This window comes from Embiotoca jacksoni, unplaced genomic scaffold, assembly GCF_022577435.1.
Source record: "Embiotoca jacksoni isolate LCO1_2020_lvr unplaced genomic scaffold, fEmbJac1.0.p SCAF_15, whole genome shotgun sequence".
Taxonomy (NCBI): Eukaryota; Metazoa; Chordata; class Actinopteri; family Embiotocidae; genus Embiotoca; species Embiotoca jacksoni.
In genome coordinates, this window is record NW_027185285.1 from 14028369 (window position 1) to 14048775 (window position 20407).

Sequence of the window (20407 nt, forward strand, 5' to 3'; positions counted from 1 at the left end):
TTGATCTTTGTCTGTAAAACATTATGGGCACATTCTCACTGCAGCAGCTTGTTGATGAGTCTACCCTTGTTTTCTCCTGCCACGCTGTCCCTGTGACTGTGTGACTGTGTGTGCGTGTGTGTGAGTGTGAGTGTGAGTGTGTGTGAGTGTGTGTGTGTGTGTCTGTGAACTCAGGACCTTTTATACATATATTTTGTTTAAAGAACTTGAGCAGGAGAGGGATCCTGGAGTCTGGAACAGCGGTGTCCCTCTCTGCAGCATCCTGAATGTTTACCCCGAGGCTATTTGTGTCTGCGTCGGACGCTCACTCTCAGTACATTACTGTCGGTGGGAAGAGAGGCCGCGATGTGCACAGCCAGCAGCTATCATAAAGAGGCAGAGATCAGAGATCAAAGAACCTGCTGCTGAGGGTTTTTTTCATTTCACTTACGACTGGTTGAACCACAAACCATGATGTCACAGTGTCGCAGCTAGGTGGACACTAGTAATGATTTCCTGAAGCTGACAGGAGGTCAACGAGATCAAAATAGTGGTGATACTTCAGGGTAAAGTTAAAGTTATAAATGACGATGATTTGGAAGACACTTTGAACTGTTGGAGGACTCGAGATCTCGTCTGGGTTTCTGTTTACTTTAATGTCGTGAAATAAGGGAGCTTGTGGTCCTTTCTTGTTGTTAAAAGATGCAACCGACTATTTCATTTTGATTAGACAATGTGAACACTCTTGACAAGTTCAGATAATCCAAGAAGACCTCTTCAGTGCTGTTGTTCAGGAAGTTGTACAAAACTCATTCCACATAAAGCACAGAAACTCCTCGCATTTGAGAGGCTGGAAACGTCCGATCTGCGGCGATAAGTCGATTCATTGCTTAAGTTGATCACAGCTGTTAAAAGAAACGCACAACTGGAATGTTACGTTGACATTTATCTTTCGTTGCCACTTGCTGCTTCCTTACATCCTTCTTTTCTCATAATAATGTCAGCTTTCACAGACCCAGAACACGCAGGGCTTTTTGGTTATCATGTTTCTGGTATTGAAGAGATTTTTCTTTTTCTTTGCTCTCCTCACATTAAAATATCATTGGCCACATTAAAACATCATTGGCCCCCGCTTGCGCGCAGCACTCGAGGACTGCTGGGTTATGTTGTTTGTCCAAAGGCATATACAGCGATTGTTCCTGTGTTTACTCTCAATAGTCTCCACAGATGGCCTAATGGAGCTGCAGCAGTACAATCCACAGTGGCATGCAACCCAGAGAGAATTGGCATCGCGACAAACAATCCCAACAAACTTCATTTTCAGCACTTGGATTTTGATTGCAGCACTTTCCCAGAGTTTAAAATATGGAGCAGAAATCCAGTAGTACTCTTGCTGAGCAGTGAGCCCAGATCTTCGGGAGTCTCTCGTCCACGTTACGGCACAAACTCAGATTTCACAGGCTGAGGAACAAACTTAGGAACAGAAGAGACACGAGAGTGTAAATTGGACTCGAGGGATGCTGATCAGACTCTGCTGCGTCTCTATGTTGCAGTCGGAGGCACCATGGGGTGTGTTTGGCATTGAATCGACTGTTTCTGGAATTTTCTTCCTACATCCTGTCCGGCATTCCTGTGCCCGAGCCCTGTCGCCCAGCCAATGACACACACAGACACACACACACACACACACACACACACACACATGAAACCCTCCCAAAGCTCTAACACACTCACATACAGCCTCCAAAGACACACTCAGTGTTGGTTTAGCAGTCGCACTGACGTCTGCACTCCGCCTGGCTGGCTTCATCTTTCAGGCGACACAAAAGAGGGTTCGAAGAGCAACGCCCTCCCCGGAAACTTAGGAGCCTCGCTCTCTACGTTCCCATGGTTACACTGATGGCTTGATGCACGTGTGTGTGCGTGCGTGTGTGTGCAGTACATGTGAAGAGTATACATGCGCGAGGATGAGAGGTAGGCGAAAGTGAGACAGTGCAGGGGAGGTGTGAAAAATGGATGATCAGTGATGAAGGTCAAATCATTCAGCGCGCTGCGGGAAAAGAAGAAGAGCCGCTGTCGTCAGAGTGGAACAAAACACACAAAAACACACCAGCGGTTCCAAAGGTCGCTGTTTTGTTTACCAGGCAGTAAAAATGTTATCCTGCGATCGCGGAGTGCAGTGAAGTGTGCCGAGGGTGATCGCTCCGAGCTCGCACTACGAGCCAAGCGGGAATTAGTTTGTATTTGTGGCTGTGTTGATGTGTTGGAGGTGCTTGTGTAACACCTGATCCAAATTGGAGCTGAAACAAAGAGCCAGTCGACAAATGAATAGTCATCTGTTGTGTTTTGAAATTTGATTAATCTTCTGAGTCATTTTATTCAAGCAACAATCTTGAATCGTTGCAAACTGAACATTTTTGGTTTTTGGGCATTTGAAACTGTGATGGTTTTTTGATTTATTTTTAAATCATTAGTCAGCAAAGTACAAGATCCCACCATGTGAAACTGTGTTATAAAATGTACGTTCGGGAGCTGTGTTTACCCAGATTGCTCCTGTTTTTCTTTAGACGAGTTGATTCAGATTGCAGTACGAGAGTGCGAGACGTTTTTTGGGGAATCTTCCTTCATGACGGCTGGCTGCTTACATAAGTCTGTCTTTTAACACTAATTACAGGAGAGGAGGAGCGCCCGTGTCGGACGAAATTGCCATCTAGATGAGATCTCGTACGTAGGAAAGTGTTTTGTGAGAGCGCGTGTGTGTGTAATCTCTCCGCCAGACTGATTCTGCCGAAAGATGTAAACCGCACAGACTGCAGAGGCCTGAAATGAGCCCAGAGGGAGACTTCATGTCGACTTGTTTGTCACTTCTCTCCTCTAATCTGCACGTTCAAATAAAACCTGCTTATTAAAGATCTTGAAAACCTTCCATTGTGTTCCCCACACGTTTTTCTCCGTCTTTACATAGAAAGCGCGGTCCTCTAACAGAGAGCTGCGTGGGAGGATTTGGTCTATATTTGTATACTCTCCACTTGCATGGCCTTCAGCGCTCGGACTGACAACGGTCCTTTAAATTGTTGTTTTCTGGAGTCTACTTGGTGTTTGTCTTCGCCTGAAGTTAAACACGTGTTTTCACAGTTTCCCACATTGGCAGAGCTGAGTGGAAATTATTCAGCTAAAGTTTTTATTATCTGTCTCTAATGGAAAAAAAAATCAATTCATGGGACATTCCTGTCTGTGTACTGTCATCTTGTTTGAAGGGGTTATTTTACTTCTTTGAGCATTTATCTTTTATCAGATCCACGTCTGATGTGATGCAATCAGGACTAGCTGGCGGGTCAAGTTTTCTGTTAACCATGCGTTAGAGGCACAAATGGCCACACCTAGAGTAACTATTCCAGCCAGGATGGTTCGGGGTGTGTTTCTGGCGAACTGCTGCTGTCTCGGGGAGTCTCGGCCTGCGCTCAGACCTCAGGACGTTTGTGCTGACTTCCCGTCATTGTTGTTGGTGGAAGATTCTCCCACTTCGTCATCTTGATCCTCTTCTCGAAGCCAGCAGCTCGTAGCAGGGCAGTAAAGTGTGGCTCTAATGCTGAGGGAACAATGTCAGTATCGCTTTGCAATGAAACCAGCATATGTAGCATGTAGCCGGACGTAACAGATACATAGTTAAATAGCGTGTCGTTACAGCTACAGACACTCAGTTCTGGATAAAAAAAAAAAAAAGTATTTCCAGCTGATAGTTTGCTGTGTTTGTCAGTCGATTTATCATTGAAGCAGCTGTGACAAAGCCAGCTATTGTTCAAGCTGTGTTTGGTTAATGAAGTGCGTTTCATTGTGTTCGTCTGACAGGATCAGATGAACTTCATGATTCATTCTGACCGGCTGCATGCTGTCGCTTGACGTTTTTTGATACGCTTGGCAGAGCGTTGCGTTTCTATTTGTACTGGGTGTGTGTACATGCATGGGAGTCATCCTACCTTGCTGTTTGAGGATTGTCTGGTTTCAGAGACAGAGCAGGTGTCATGACCTTCATTGTGTTGCATCTCAGAGATCTGTGCATTTAAATGTGGAACATGTGTCTTACGTGTGTTTGTTTAAGAGAAACAAGTGCTGTCTCAACACATCATTATTAATGTGGACATGAGAAAAAGGTTCATTATTCACTGTATTCATTTGTAGCAGTTAAATAAAGTAAATGCACTCAATAAATGTGTGTAATGCAACTGTAGTGGACCCATTATGATCAGGAACAGGTAACATTTCATCATTTTAAACTGGTTCAAAACACGACTTGTCTTCACGTGTTAAAGGTCCCATGTAAATTCAGATTTCTGTTTCTTTTTTTAATTATAAATCAGACCTAAGTGCTATAAAAACACATTAAAAGTGCAGAATCGCTTAATCCAGAGAGAAATGCACACAGCCTGTTTTTAGAAACTGAGCCGTTTGGACTTCTGTTAGTTTGTGATGTCACAAACTAATGCGCATGTCAGTCCTCAGCACAGCCTGCTGTCCTATCTTTTATCTGGAAGAAAGCACGGCGTGATCAGTCTGTCGCAAAGCTACAAGACTGAAGAAAACCTGTGGTTAGCCCGTGCAGACGTCAGGAAAGAATCAGCCAATCAGAAGAGAGAGTCATTGATATCAATGCGCCTTAAAGAGATAGACACAAAACAGCCTGTTGTTGGTGGAGCTTTAGAGAGAAGCTGAAGAGGGGATATGTAAAACAATATTGAGATCGTTTTTGATACTTTAAACCACAAAACTATCTTCCTAAAGATATCAATACTGCAAATAAACACAAGGAAAGTATAAAAAAAAATGGGATCTTTAAAGACAAATAGCAAGTTTGTTTGCTGCAAACTACAAAAATTTATTTATTATTAGCAGTTATTTAATTCGCCTAATAATTTCAAGTTAAAAGACTTAAAGTTTAAGTTGTGGTTTGATATAAACACATTTTAAGTTGAATTAATGAGTTAATGATAAAAGATTTGTTGATTCTACTAAATCCATATATGATGTTTTACAGCATATCATAATGTTAAAATGAATGACCTGAACAATGAGTGCAGTTCCAGTTACACCAGTGCTGCCAAAGCCACATGCAAGAGGCCAGATTCTCTACTAATGAGTTAATTTTGTGTTTTAGTGAGACGCTGGCATTCAGTACACTTCACACAATTCTTCTGTCCAATGGCTTTCATAGGAGCAGCTGTTTTTGTGTGCCTCATGGGTGGGAATCACAAAGAAAGTCAAAGTATAATACTATCACATACCGCTGCCCACGACGACAAGAGTATCGCCAGTGTTTTGCAAGAGAGTCACGCATAATTTGTTGCAAAATCCATTTATACATGAGGCTCAAAAACAGCGTGTACCAAAGAGTATTAGGAAGTGAGGGGAGAGAGAAGCGTGGGGAGGCCATGGAGCCAAGGCCTGCGGCCGGCCTTCACGCGGGGGACTTTTAACCGAGGCCACCAGGACAACTCAGTGTTTTTAATACCAACACATGCTTACATGGACCATTGTTTAAATGTCAGACAGTCACCAACGAGGATGCACTGCCAGGAAGTAAAGGACAGTTGTATCACAGCATCGCAGGAGAACAGTACATTGCTGTACCGATCAGGGTCGTGATAAATAATCGATAAACAGTCGCCAGTGCAATTCACAGCGCCTTCGTTCCCTGAAAGTCACCAGTCACCAGTCCAAACAACAGCGCCACTGTCCCCTCAGCCGGGGCCGCCGAGGCCCAGGTCAGGGGTGGAACCTGAGTCCTTATTGCGTAGATGTGTGGGTGGTGGGTGGTGGGGTGGTAGGGTGGTGGGAAGGCTGGCGATCGGGTCCCTCGGGATACTGGACAGAGACTCTACAATACCACATTCCTTTTCCCACTCCGCGCCGCCGAAGGTTCACCACCCCGGTCAGACAATGAGCCGGAGCGCCGCGCCCTGCCGAGGGGGCGGAGGGGGAAATGACTCGCTGCTCACCCTGAAATAGATTGCTGAGCTATTCTTTTCTTTTCTGACATTTCAGAGATAAATCAATTTACCAAGAAAATAATTGGCCATGTACTTTATAATTAAAAATAATTATAGATTGCAGTCCTGCTCTATAAAGTTAGCAGTCTGTGATATTCTTAGCTTTCCTGTCTTAATTTTGGTGTGATGGTGATATTTCTTCCGTTCTGTGGATAACACAAATGACAGATATTCAGATGTGCAGCTACAAAGAGAGACGAGCCTTTCTTGACACATTATTTTACACTTGATTTGAAAGATTCGATTTACATTTCTCTTCAACGGAATGCTTCAATAATGCAGCACAGCTCGTAGCCATGTTTTCAAGGGTAACACTACTTTCTTTTCCCTGCTAATGCTTTTGCCGTGATCGCTGCCCTCCACCTACGTGTTCCAACGAGAGCTGGATGCAACACGTCTCGTCAGAGTAACTGGAAAATGTAGAAAACCACATTATGAAGCGCAGGACGAGGTCACAGAAGAGCTATGTGTTGTTAATGTATTGCATTACAAGAGTGCAACATCCTTGATTAGTCACCAAATTCACACACTGGCAATAAAATGAGACTGGTGTTTAAAATATTTACTCTTCAAAGCTGAATGTGATGGTGAGCATGTCCACATAATGTTGTCCCTTCTGCTGGTGTGGAACAACGTTGTATGTTCTGTTATGTCAGACCCAAACATAACTGTTGTTCTTTTTTTTCCTGTATTGCCTTCCCTTATTTCTCTTCATGCATTTTCTTCCTCCTCTGTTCAGGGTTTCGTGGGAGGAAGGGCAGAGAGGAACTTGTGTTAGAGTTTGTTAGGCTCATGCAGCGTTCAGGTCCTCGGGGGTGGAGGGTCAAGGACAGGAAGACTGGCGGAGGAGATAAAACTTGTTGACTTCTTGGTTTGTCGGATGAAACTGTCGGGGATCGGGCTGATCTAATGCAATCGGGATTTAAAAAAAAAAAGATTGTGCCGGGAATGAAGCTGCAACAGACAGTTGAGTAAAGACAGAACCTGCTTGCTGATGGCTAAACCGAGGAGATAATCAAGACCTCTCCATTTGCTCTTATCAGCGTTTGCACCCCTGCTGTGTTGACTGACATTACTTTTCTATTTCCAAGCCTTCCCACTAAACAGTGTCTTGTAATGGGAACCCCTCGGCAGAACCTTTCTTTGGTGTTTTTTGTGGGGCCAGTATGTCCCATCCTCAAATGGAAGGGGGGACAGTAGGGTGCTTTGTTCCCCCCTCTGCTTGCCTCGCAGCTGGTTCAATGGTCCAGTTTGAAACCCAACACCCCCGTCCTGCCTGAGAGAGTGGTGCGCTCCACGCACTCAAGAGGACAAAACTTGTACTGTGGTTAAAAAGGAAACAGGCTCACATCAAACATTTATTAGGTCTGCCTTTGAGGCTGTTTACCTCCGTCAAAAACTACAAATGACAATCACATGGACCGGGAGGCCAGCGATTTATCACCGAGTAACCACAGTGCCTGGCAGTGTGTCATGTTAGCGGTGTTTCTTTATGCTGATCAAAGGGGCCAAACTCACGGCAGAGGGGCCCTCTTATATGTTGGAGCGATGAGGGGGGGATGGAGTAAGCAGCAGGAGGAGAGAGCGAAGCACAAAGATGAAAGGGAGGCTGCTTCGGATGACATATCTGTATTCAGAGCTCAGCTGAGTGTGACAGGTTGCAGTTGCTGGATTCGCAGGACTCGTGAGTTTACTGGTTGCCATCAGCATTTACAAGCAGCTGTTTGGATAAAAGAAGAACTGTTAAGAATACGTCAGCGAGCTGTTTATGTAAGAGGAAATTTCAGGATGTGGCCTTTCATAAAAAAATTCCCTGGGTATGCGACACCAAAAGAGTAGTTGAGTCAGGGAGCCGGAGCCGTGCAGGAGCGACACCAGCCTACAGGGATATTTGTCCTATATGTGAGCTCCTTTATTAAGGCCTGGAGTTACGCATCAAACCGCTGGCCAAGTGTGGGGAAAATATGAAGTAACTGGCAGGCTTAGTGGCAGAGCTGCAGCCTCTGGCATCTCTTCCACACACACACACACGCACAGATTGCTCCTGAGCTGTACTTTGTGTTTTGTGCCAACTGGCAAAAGTTGGCATGGTCCATGCGAAAACTAAGATGGCGAACATGGTAAACATTACTTGCTTACATCAGCGCGTCAGCATCACTGTGAGCATGTTAGCATTTAGCTAATGCTAGGGCTGTGTATTGGCAAGAATCCGGCTAATATAGGATATGTATCATGATACAGGGTTTTGATTCAATATATTGGAAAATAGTGCGATATGGCAAGCAATATATGTAGTAGCAATATATAGGTGATATATTTAGTTTTGTTTTTTTAAATATTATTTTCAGGAAACTGTCCTAACAGCATCCCACCATACGCATAAAACTTTGGGTTTTGGGTTTGCAGTTATCAGAGCTGGCAACATCCACCATCATAACGTGTTTGTTCACTCTGAGCAAAGAAATTGGGACAAATCTTTAAAAATCAATGAAATGTTTTCGAAAATCAATAAAGTATCACAAAATATTTCTCAACAGTATCAATATTGTCTTACGTCCCTATAACCCACTATTATGGACTATAAAGCTGCATTCAACAGTAAATGCTACGACCCTAAAACAGAGACTCTGCAGTAGTTTGCCGAGTCATCCCTTGTCATATGTCCCAGTAGATTTTTATATCTTCTGTCTCCACATACAAACTATTGCACTTTAAACAAGAACTGTGACCTTTGATTAGAGACCAGAGTGTTATACTTTCACCAACGTCTCCCTGTGTGATTTTTTTCATGCAGCTGTTTTGTCGGAGGCCTGTATGTCAACTTTGCCACAGTATCTTATCTCCTGGTTTTCACAGCTTCCTGAGGAAAACCAGAAACACGTGTTAAACAGGGTCACATCAACTTAGGTGGGAGTGGGGGGGCTTTAAACTCTGCATCTTTTAAAAACACTCACAGAAACATGCTCTAAGTTGTGTGGCTTAGAAATGTGTTTTAGGAATATTAAAATGGGGCCTGGTATTGTTTAGGAGTGATTGGTATTCACAGCAAATGGTTATTTTCACTTTGCCAAAGTCTGTGCGGTGAAAACAGAAACTGCTCTCACACTTTAGTTGCCTGGAATAAGGTGGCTGTGAGTGAAAAGATGCAGTTAACAACAACATTAGAGTTAACTTGATTTGTCTCAGTGGAAACAAAACCTTATGCAATTGTGTTTTGTACACAACAAAAATGGTTTTGCTTTATTAGTACTGCCCCGTGTTACATAACTTTGTGTCCACACAACTCAGTGTTTACACTGTTCCAGTAACAGGAGCTACAGTTAGATTAATGCTAACAAAAGTTATTTTAAATGAATCAGCTCATGCTCAGATGAACCAGTTACCAGAAATGATGTCAGTGTTTTAGTGCTGGAAGCCACAATACAACTGAGGATAAAGTATGTGATTAACAAAGCTATCATGATACTCAGTTTTACACCAGATTATTACTCCCATCCCCGTGTTGTAAAAACTCAAAACATCTTGTTGAAATCTGGAGTGTTTCCAGACTTTTTCAGGTTGCTGCAGCTTCTTTTACTTCCCCGTTCATCCAGCAGACCTAAAGGATGCACAGATTAACGGCAGACAAATATATAAAAAAAAATTGAATAGAAACTGAAGCTGTAGGATTAAAAATCTTCCTGAAAGAGCCCTCCAGAAAGTGTTATGCAAAGTTTCACTGTCTTTCTTTTAGCCGCCACTTTTTCCATCATTCCTGACTGAGTGTAATCTCATGATAAAAGTGAGGTCATGTTAGCCTGGTGGTCACATGAATCTGAGTGTTTTGCCTTTTGGCTTCATTTATTACATGTTAAATATATTTCCCATGTATTTCGGACAATAAAAAGTCCATTTTGTTTACATTTTACGGACATTTTACCTTCCATATATTCACTAATGACTTTCCAACCACGCTGTATCTGTGAGTTTCTGTGCATACATTTAGGTGGGTTTGTGTATTGATTGCTCTTTCATTTTGGGAGGTTGAGCCATCACAGAGGGAAGCCGATTGAGGGAAGATGTGTAGCCAGTTCCTGTTGAACACTTCCCCCTTTAGAGGGAAAGTTTGTGTCACAGAGAGCGTGTGTTCATTTTGAAACACTGTTTTAGTTTTTTTTGGAGGAAGTGTGGCCAAGAGGAACGTTTCACACAATATAGGATTACAGTAAGTGACTTTGATCTTAAAGTGATACAAACAATCAGAAATATTGATAATGGTGAAGAGTCAGAGGGTTTGAGCCTGCCAACAGTCACATTACGTGTCACTGAAACTGTTTACACAGAAGCTGTTTCATTAGTTGGAGAAAATGGAGTTTGTTATTGTTGAGCGATTAGGGCCTTTACACGGCTGAGATAATGTTGTATCACCGTGTCATAATAAAATAGGAAAATCAGGATTTTCACTGGCCAAACAAAGTCCGAGGAAGCAGCATAAGATTTAGTCTGTTTAGCTTCCACATATCGTGTACTCACACATACTTTAAGGTCTGGGAAATGTCAAAGAAAGCGTTACAGGAAGTACACAACTGAGCTGACGTCAGGCTGGGCCTGCTCCTGTCTGAAACAAATACTTAGTTCAGAGTAAATTAGGGAACATACAACGTAGATTAGTCATTCCACAGATAAGACAGTTCAGTATATCACTCTGTTTTAGCCACAAGTCTCAGCTGACTGTATGAAGAGGAGTTACGATATCAACGGGTTCTTCACAGAACATCCTGGGAAGGTTCTGTTTGATGCGTCCAGCATATCAGCAGCTCATTTTGTAACTGTGATCACCACACTTCTGTAACGTTATATAGAACATTATATTGTATTTGTTGTTGTTATCAACTGATATGAGCGACGAACAGCAGGAATACATTCATGCACGCACACATTTGACAAGTGTTCCCGGCTTGTGTGTGTTCAGCGGATTCCACAGATATCAGAGCCGCGTGGAGATTCTTCAGTCCTCCACTCCTCTCCGACACAGACCCTCCTCTGTTGTCCCTGCCAGAGCCTTTCAGCCTCCCTCCTTCTGCTCAGGGACGCCTAACGTCAGCCAGGGCACCCAGTGAGTGTCGGGGAGGCTGACGGCCAAGGACGGCACTCAATGTTACATCTGCTTTTGGGCTTTCCAAATCTGAGCGCATGATGAGCTGAGTAATTCTGTAATGCTACTGTTTACACTGAGCTTCAAAAACATTCTTCGGGAAACGTATAAGTGACGTCAAAGAGGCTTTTACGTCCATTTTTCTTACAGTTTATATGATTAACCTCCTGAATGACTGGAAAAGCACTGATTTGATAAAAGGCTGAATTTGAAATTAAGAGCAGAATTGTGTATTGAATGGTTTTCTGTAGCTTTAAGTGTGTGCGTGTCTGTGTCTGCACTCACACTCATACTTGTACACTAAATTCCATTTGAGGCCCAGTCATATTGCCTTTCTTTCCCCAATGCAGCAAACCCTTAGTTTAGTTGTTTAGCTGAAGTGGCTCCACTCAGCCCTCTGGTATAATCCACATAAACTGATCAGATCTCAAAAGATATATTACCTCATACCGACAAATAAGCAAATAATAAAAACACCTCCAACCCACACATTTGACAACTGTTTTCACAGGGTCTCTTTGCTTCTTTGATTTATGCATCACATCCACAATGGTGGGACACAGAGATCTCTTCATTCCACATGAGGACGGGCATCTCTAAAAGCACAACAATTTCTGTTAAGTCTTGCACATTTTCCTGTGCAAGACGTGTCTTTTTCCCTCTTGATAAATATGTGCAGCAGAAACCCGTCATGCTACAGATTGTGTGGGCTTGACTGAGCTCAGCTGTTTCCCAGCGGCGTTCTGAATCTAAAGCTGGAACAGAGTTTTCTTTGCACAACATTTGGCAAGTCCCCACAGTCATCTAGCAGAGTCAAGTAGTTAAACTGTCTGTAGCTGCATGAGCGAAATGTGCTGTTTGTTCCACTTCCCGTGACTGTAGGTTTGAAGGACTGGATAATTACACCGAGGATTTAGATGGAGGAAACCATCTGTGTTGAAAGGTGGAAGTAATATCCAGATAATTCTAAATATGTCCTTTCTTGAGGCTACGATATGTGATTTATAGATAATTTCCTTCATTAGCATGGTTAGGAATAATGCAATAAGGTAGAAGTTAAAATAACATTAGAAATTCACTTTGAATTTTTGGAATCTGGCACTTGGCCTGATTGGTTTTTTTTTTCTTGGTTACAATTGCAGTTGTCATTTCCTCAGTAACGATCCCGAGGTTGGCACTGGGACAGGTGTTCTGGCAGGTGTTTAGATGTCACAACACAGCTCAGTGTCTAAGTTAAAATTGAGTCTCAGTGAAATGACACCAGTGAGAGCAACAGCTAAGTTGTGCACCTTTCCAATAGGTGCCAACGAAGCAAGAGACACGCCTACTGCTGCTGGTCGAAGGCACTGGGGCGTTGGATATGCCACCTACAGTTTCATTATAGTCGGGCAAAAAGCCATGATTTCCATCTCTGTTTTCTGCATATCTGTCTGTCACTTTCCTCTCTGTAAGTTTTTTCTCGTTCCTTGCCTCCAAAGGGAAGGTTAAAGAAGATGTACTGCCAAACCAGCTCCTGAGAATCACTGCTGTCTGGCCCACAGCCGTCCTTTTCAGTGACGTGTACGCAAACAGACTGACATCCTTTCCTAATCGTCTGATGGAGGAATGCTTCGTTTATTTATCCATGTTTTCCCAACAGCTACACTTCGCTGCATTCTTTGGATCGGAAAATGAAACAGGATTAAGAGCAGCGGAATATAACTTAATCAGATGGAAAAATGCCAAAAAATAAACACTTACGTACTCATGTGAAGGCAGCAACTGAGCCATGCACACCCAAAAGCAAAACAATTATGAGATGGATGGATTTCATTCTCAGCTCAGTGGTCTGTCACAGGAGATATCAGATACATTTGCTGTCTACAAAATAATCTAGTCGAAGCGTCCAGTTTACAATACACTTTATCTTCTACCTCTTTATTTGTTGAGTCGGATTCAACTGAGGATAATCCAGATCATCAGCTGCACTGAAACATATCAGTGTTTCAATTGGTATCAAATTTAATTTTAATGCACCACATGATACAGCGGAAAGATTCCTATCATCTGCAGAAAGATTTCTGCTACTCTAAAGGAATTCATCAAGTCTGTGGTGTATTTGGTGAGGTGAGATAGAAAATCTGTCCAAATCCTGCCAGTTACACCTGTTTCATCAGGCTCTCTATGTAAGCACATTCAGTTTGAAATAATATAATCTCAGCTTCATTTAGAGAAGGTTTATGTCAATATGGACAGAGCTATGTATGTGATATAACACCTTTATAATATGGTGCCCAAAGTTTAGGTTTTCAAAAGCAATTGGACACAGACATGAAGTTAAACCAACCTATATTTATATTATTGTGACTGCCTGAAGTCTTCAACCCAAAGATATCCCCAAACACTTTGAGTATCCCTGGGCCTTAACTCCCACCGTTGCTTGTCGTGAGGTCTCTCTGCCTTCAGTCTGGTCTGCAGCTATAGTGAGGTGGAGCTCAATCAGGTGACTGACTCTGCCATTCAAAGATGTTCTCACGCTTCACCGTGAAAAACTCTAATTGCCTTATATATAGGAGCGTCATCCTGCTGAATGATGATGTGTTGTCCGATGAGTTTTGATGCTGAATCTGAGAATGTGTGGGTATTACTCTGCATTTTATTCTGTCAGCCGTAAAATCATTGATAAACCACAGTGGACCTGTTCCATTGGCAACCGTGCACGGCCATGCCGAAACAGAAGCGCCACCATGTTTGACAGATGAGCTAATATGCTACGGCTCATAAGGTGTTCCTTTTTCTCGAGGAAGCGTCCGCCTACATCCTGGAGAGCATTTTTGCCTCGCTGTCCAGAAAAGGATTTTAATGCCTCTGCGCCGGTGAGAGCCGTAACCAGAGCCCAGTTTGTTTTCAGGTTGTCCGTCTGTCTGTGTTCATATGTCTGTCCCGTTCTCACGAAAACGATATCTCGAGGATATTTCTTCAGATTTGACACAAACATTGACTTGGCCTCAGCAATACATTTATTGGACTTTGGTGGTCAAAGGTCGAGGTCACTGTGACCTCGTGTCTTGCCCAACCGTTTATCCCATTCTCGAGAACGCAGGAACTCCTTTTTCCAATTTGGCACAAACGTTCACTTGGTCTCAAGGATAAACTGGTTCGAATTTGATGGTAAAAGGTCGCTATGACCTCACGTGTTCCATCTGTCTTGGGAGTACATTACCAAATGTATTTTTCCATCTGATTATCATTAGGGAATATTTCATACTGTGGCACGAACATTCACTCGGACTAAAGTGATTCGATTTTAGAGGGCAAAGGTCACGATGACCTCACAAAACAAGTTTTTGGCCATAACTGAATTCCTACACTCGTTATCACTAAATTTCACACTAACATGATAAAATAGTGAAGTGCTGACATTTTACATCCAAAAGGTCAAAGGTCATCTTCACTGTGACATCATATTGTTCTGCAAAATCACCATAACTCAGGAACAGAAGGTGAACATATTTCACATTTTGGTCAGACACTGAATTGGTGACGCTAATCTTGGGTGTCCACCTTGAAACTCTGCTGATTGTTTAGATCTTCTGTGCTGTCAGGTTGAAGATGTGTGTGAACCATTTACGCTTTAGAATTTGTAGTTTCTTTGCAGCAACATCTGTATTGCTGTATTGTCTACTGTCGAACAGCTCTATTGGCCAAGCATGTGGACACATACAAGGACTCCTTCAATGCTTTACCACATGTATTATACGGATGTAAAATGCAGCTTCATTGTTTGGTGAAGGCATTGATCTGTGATGTGGTATTTCTAGTTTATGCTAAAATGTTACTTTTTTACATTGGCGGCTCCTATAGGAGAAGGAGCATCTTAATTCAATTATCTGGCCAAAATTAAACTTAGTTGGCAAACGACCTGCAGTCTGAGTGGTCTGCTGAGTAGACAACTTGTTGGACATATCAACATAGAGCTGTTACTTCTGTGCCCTTTTTGGTGTCCTGAGTCCTAAAGTGGTCACAGGCTATTTGTATCTTGATAACCAGACATGTGGTAGGGGCAGTTTACTATTCACCCATCACAGGATTTATGGGAAATGTAGTTCCCAGTTGTTTTGGAGCCACCAATTTAATTTTTTTTTACATTTTTAAGAATTCCTTTATTCGCTGCATATTATTTACATTCATTCACTTGCTTGATTTTCCTAAAGGTCTTAACATGCCCATGCTTCACATCTTCATTTCTGGCACAGGTGGGAGGGGTGTTAGCTCAGAACAATTGGCTTACATAAGACAGTTAAGTGCCATCTGTTAAGTCGATTATGAGAAAATGCTGAGTCAGACTGCCTCAGTTGTTATAATGTCTACAGTTCATTTTGTTTTTAAGGGCTCTTAATTAATAAAGCTGCTGTGAGTATTTTCTGTAGAAAGTGACTCATTCACAATGACACATTTATAGCGGCGGTTCCTTGTCTTCCAGTCTTGAATTGCCCGAAGGCGGATAAAGCACACAGCCTCTGTGATGTGGAGGAAGGTCAGATCAGGTCACAGTGACAAAGATTATCTTGACCAGCGTTGTCTCTCCTGAGCTCTGCATCTCCTTCATGTGACTCCATACTCTGTTTTTTTCACCTCGTTGATGATCATTAAAGCCCCGACTGCTAAATAAAGAAACTGCTTCATCCATACAGCGGAAGGGAGGTTCTGGGCTCAAGCTGGAGTTTTTTCCTGGATGACAATACAGCGTTAGCTCTTCCTGCCATCCCAGACCAGGACTGAGCGGGACAGGGAGAGAGGAGGCAGTCAGAGGTCAACGCCCAGCTTCCATTGTCCTTATCGGAGCCGGGAGCGAGCTGGGCAGCGGACCACACCGGAACCGGTCCCTTCCTCAGAGCTCCCATCGACCCCTCCCCTATTTCCCCACAAAACCTTTCCAGCAGACCTCCAATCATATGCTTCCAAGACCCCCTTCCTTTCTGGTGAACAGTCGAAGTCACATGGACTCGCAACAGCAGCTTCAAGTTTACTCATGACTGTTGAAAACACAGTGCACAACACATCAGCATGCAGCAGCCACCTGCATGTTCAACCTCGGCTCCATATTCATGGTTAACAATTCACAGGAGCTCTCTATAATCTTTGTGCCTCTTGTCCTCCCTGTACAGGTGCCCATGGTACAGTACAGGTATTTTTTAAAAACACTTTGGTGAACTCATGCGTGTCACATTATTTACATATCTGTTTTCTCTTGTGTGGCCTTTTCCAGGAGGAGGTGGGTGTTGAACTGCGGCCCCGTTACTGTGTGATCCAGCGAGGCCAAAACGGATATGGCTTCAACCTGCACAGCGAGCGGGCGCGACCGGGCCAGTACATCAGAGCTGTGGACGAAGACTCCCCTGCAGAGAGAGCAGGCCTGCTGCCCCAGGACCGGATAGTACAGGTACCTAAATAAGATCACTGCTGACGTACTGAGAGACCGTAGAGGGCTGTAATTCAGTACGGTGAACGAAGGGAGACATTATTTAACATTAAATATTAAATATTAAATATTTATCTGATAGGATTTAGTTACAAAGTTCTGCAACATTTATGAGAAATAAATCGTTTGAGTCTTTTCAAATTACCCAAAATATCCATGTCGTTAGTGTATCCTGATTGGTCTCCCATACTTCCGCTCTAGACGGCCGGTAATCTTTTTTTTTTAAACTTGGATGACAATAGAGAATAATGGTGAGGCATGTAATCAAGCCTCACTTGAAGCATGGTTTGAGATAGAGAGACTTTCACTTTCCCTGTGATTGAATAATTCATGTTAATTCATGCTGGCCTCCCACTGTAAGGAATTGTTTGCCGTTGTTCCATCTTGATTGGAGTAGACCTCCGGTTAATTTTAACCAATCAGCATGCGCTGAAACCGGCCGACACTCAGCCACTGCTGCAACTACCTTCGGCAATTGTCCACCAAAGTGTTTTTTCATGAGTACGTCATATTTCTTAAAGGTTTTAATCAACACTGGCAGCTTGATGATGTGCTGACCGTTCATTCTGTTAAAAGCTTAACGTGCCGCGAGAGTTGAAAAAAGTATAATCACTGCGCTTGTAACTGTCACCAGCCGTCCAATCCCAGTAAAGGAGGGGCGGGACAAAAGCGGTTAACCACGGATGCTGCTCGCTGATTGGTCCGCCCTTTAGAGTTGCTGAACAGACACTAATATGAGCCGAGTTCGCAGACGGTTATCACAGCGAGGAAGACTGAAGCTGTGAGCGATAGTCGGCGCAGCCAGGCTTCTGTTTCAGTGCACTGAAGTGATTTTGGACAGTTTATTGCTAAACATTATTATATTAACTTTTTTGCAAGTGTTTGATGACCACATTTCGGCTGACATATTGATATCAGTATTTAGTTTTTCCTAAAAAAACTTCCTAACGTCGGTAAACTCCAGTGTTGATTGAGCTCGAATAAAAACCTTATTGTTAACGCTAACAGTGTTAAAAATAAACGCGAAGCAAATTTTGTACTCGTGTCAGTACAGCCGCTCAAGTTAAATATTTATGCAGATGCAAATTCGCAAGCTTCCACATCGCCCAACACGAATTCACGGACAATCGCGTCTTTGCATTGACTTTGGACATAATCGCTCGACAGGAATAATTGGCTTCGTGTTTGGTCTGAACACCCAACAAGAAGTTATCTAAGTAATCTACATCCACCTGATAACAATGATCTCCAGCAAACAGCGTCTTGACCAAGTCTTAAGAATACTAGCTACCCAAAGTTAACTGTGGTAAGAAAAAAATATGATGTGAATTAACAGCCGCTGTGTGCGGTCTTAAATCTCCCCGGCTGCTCGGCTGTAAGCAGCTTCTTAACTGGTCTGGGGTCTCCTCTGCCCACCTCTTTCTTTTTTGTGTATACTGGCCTGCAGAGACACCTGCATGTTGTGTGTGTGTGTGTGTGTGTGTGTGTGTGTGTGGGAACCCAATTTTTCCTGCATGCGACCTCGCCCTGTGCGAGATACATGCAATAAAACAAATAGCCTCAAATTTGAAGTGTAGATTCAGTAACACACCATTCTGGTGAAAACTGTCAGCGAACAGAAGAAAACCACCAACTCACACAACATCTCTGACTCACTCAGCGCGATGCTTTTTTTAACACTCGGTTAAATCAGAGCGCTAATGTGAACGGTGGCCGCCCCCTCACACAGTGAAAGTACAAGAAATAGAGAAGAGACTGAAATAAAAAAAAAAATAAAAAAAAGCACAGAGGGATTAAAAGGACTACTGGGTCTGTATGTAGAGAGTCTGAGGGGTTTCCAGGGCCCCAGAGGGCCCCAGACGGCCACACCACCCACTGAGGAGCGGGGCTTTGTGAGGAGCGGACAACCATTGTTACTGCTGTTACTGGCCGAGCTGCTATTGTCCAGCTTCCTCTGTAGGACTGGCTTAGACATGCGGGTCCACCCTATGACCTAAACACACACACACACACACACACACACACACACACACACACACACACACACACACACACACACACACACACACACACACACACACGCCCTTCCAGACATTTCTCACATGCTTTCCCATGGAGATTTTATACCAGAACACTCAGCTGGTCGTGGGGGAGCCACCTGACGTGTGGAGCCGCTGCAGAGCACGGAGAGTTACGTGCAGCTGTCGTGGTGTCACACACTGACGTAGCATGTAAGATGTAACTATGAATGATGGTAGCCAATGAAGAGGACGAGGGCAGTTTGAGAACTTCGCGAAGATTTGTTTTGCAAGTAGTTGAAAGTATGTGCGAAGGCATCCGCGTGTGGACACACAGGATTTCCTGCCTCTGGATCCTCTGGCAGACAAAGTGATAATATTAAGAAAGAAACCCTGACAGGGATAAAACAGTTTGCTCACTCCTGTGTGGGAACAAAGACAGACAGCCCAGAAAAGAAACAATAGTGACTGTTTGTGTTCAGTCTTCAAGGATTTCCAGTCATGCTGCAAGGTTGAAAGAGCAAAAATAATCTTTTTTTTTCTTCCCCCTCAGGTGAACAACGTGTCAGTGGAGGGGAAGACGCATTCACAAGTCGTCGCTGCCATTAAAGCCGGCGGTCATGAGACCCGGCTGCTGGTGGTGGACCAGGACACAGACACCTTCTTCAGGAGGTGCCGAGTGGCCCCCACCCCGGAGCACCTGACGGGTGAGAGGACGGTTTCACCAGCACTGTGAGGCAATCGTGTGTCAAGGACACAGTGAATGACTGCAATTAACTGTAAAGTCCTCTCCAGGTTCATTGTCAGTCGGTTTATAGACGTGTAACAGACACTAGGACGCCTCCTCCTCTCGTCTCATCTCTAGTAAACAGCAGCAGATTAAAAGTCTGTCACAGTTTCTTGGCTCTGTGTTTCTCTCTCCTCCTTTTCTCTTTCTGTCTTTCTTTCTGTCTCTCACTCTCTCCTGCTTTCTTTCTCTGCCAAGGATCACAGACAGAGACAAAAACACTTCCTGCCCCCCCCCCCCCCCTTCCTTCCCTCCCACACCTGATGTTGATGCCCTGCAGGGAAAGTTAATCTTTTAGACATAAATAGAGCAGATCACAAAGATCGGAGCTGGACTGCACTGACTAACACCACTGTTTGAAGAGTTTAAAGGCTTAAAAACAGAACTCTCTTTGTATTCAGTGTCATTGTGAAACTTTACACACAAAAATAATTTGAAATCTACTGTCAAAATATTAGAACAAGGTTTAAGTGGTCATATATATCAATATAACTCAATACACTGATGAAGGCCATGAGATGCAGCTGAAAGTACGAGTAAAGGGACCCTGTGATTATGGTAATTCTGGTAGGATTGTAGCGCTTCGCTCAAGGGCCCTCAAACTTGACCCAGGTCCCATGTGACGGAGCAGAGCCCCCAGGGGGCGCCCTCGTACAGCCTGAGCTGTGGTGTGTGTGTGTGTGTGTGTGTATGTGTGTGTGTGTGTGTGTGTGTGTGTGTGTGTGTGTGTGTGTGTGTGTGTGTGTGTTTGAGGACCTCCCTCCACAGCACAGCAGCTGGTCCTCCGGCAGGTGGGATGCTTGATGGAGCGTCTGAGACCCCTCATGTGAACGTGGTGCTGCCAAGGGTTGGCATGGCAACAGCGGGGGAGTCAGAACAAAAATATTCTGATACTTCATGAGCCAATTTAAGAATACAAAAATGCTCAATTACAATGACTACAAAAATGTTTTTACTGAAAAATGACTAAATGACCAAAATAAT

The 20407-nt window shown here is 43.6% G+C and overlaps 1 protein-coding gene across 1 annotated transcript in view; it reads left to right on the forward strand.

The window, feature by feature from the left end:
* Positions 1-20407, forward strand: part of nherf1b (NHERF family PDZ scaffold protein 1b) — a 28144-nt gene that overhangs the window by 1561 nt on the left and 6176 nt on the right. The window contains exons 2-3 of the mRNA XM_069149753.1: positions 16406-16579; positions 19190-19343. Of these exons, the coding sequence (XP_069005854.1) occupies positions 16406-16579; positions 19190-19343 (328 nt within the window). The remainder of the gene's footprint in view (positions 1-16405; positions 16580-19189; positions 19344-20407) is intronic.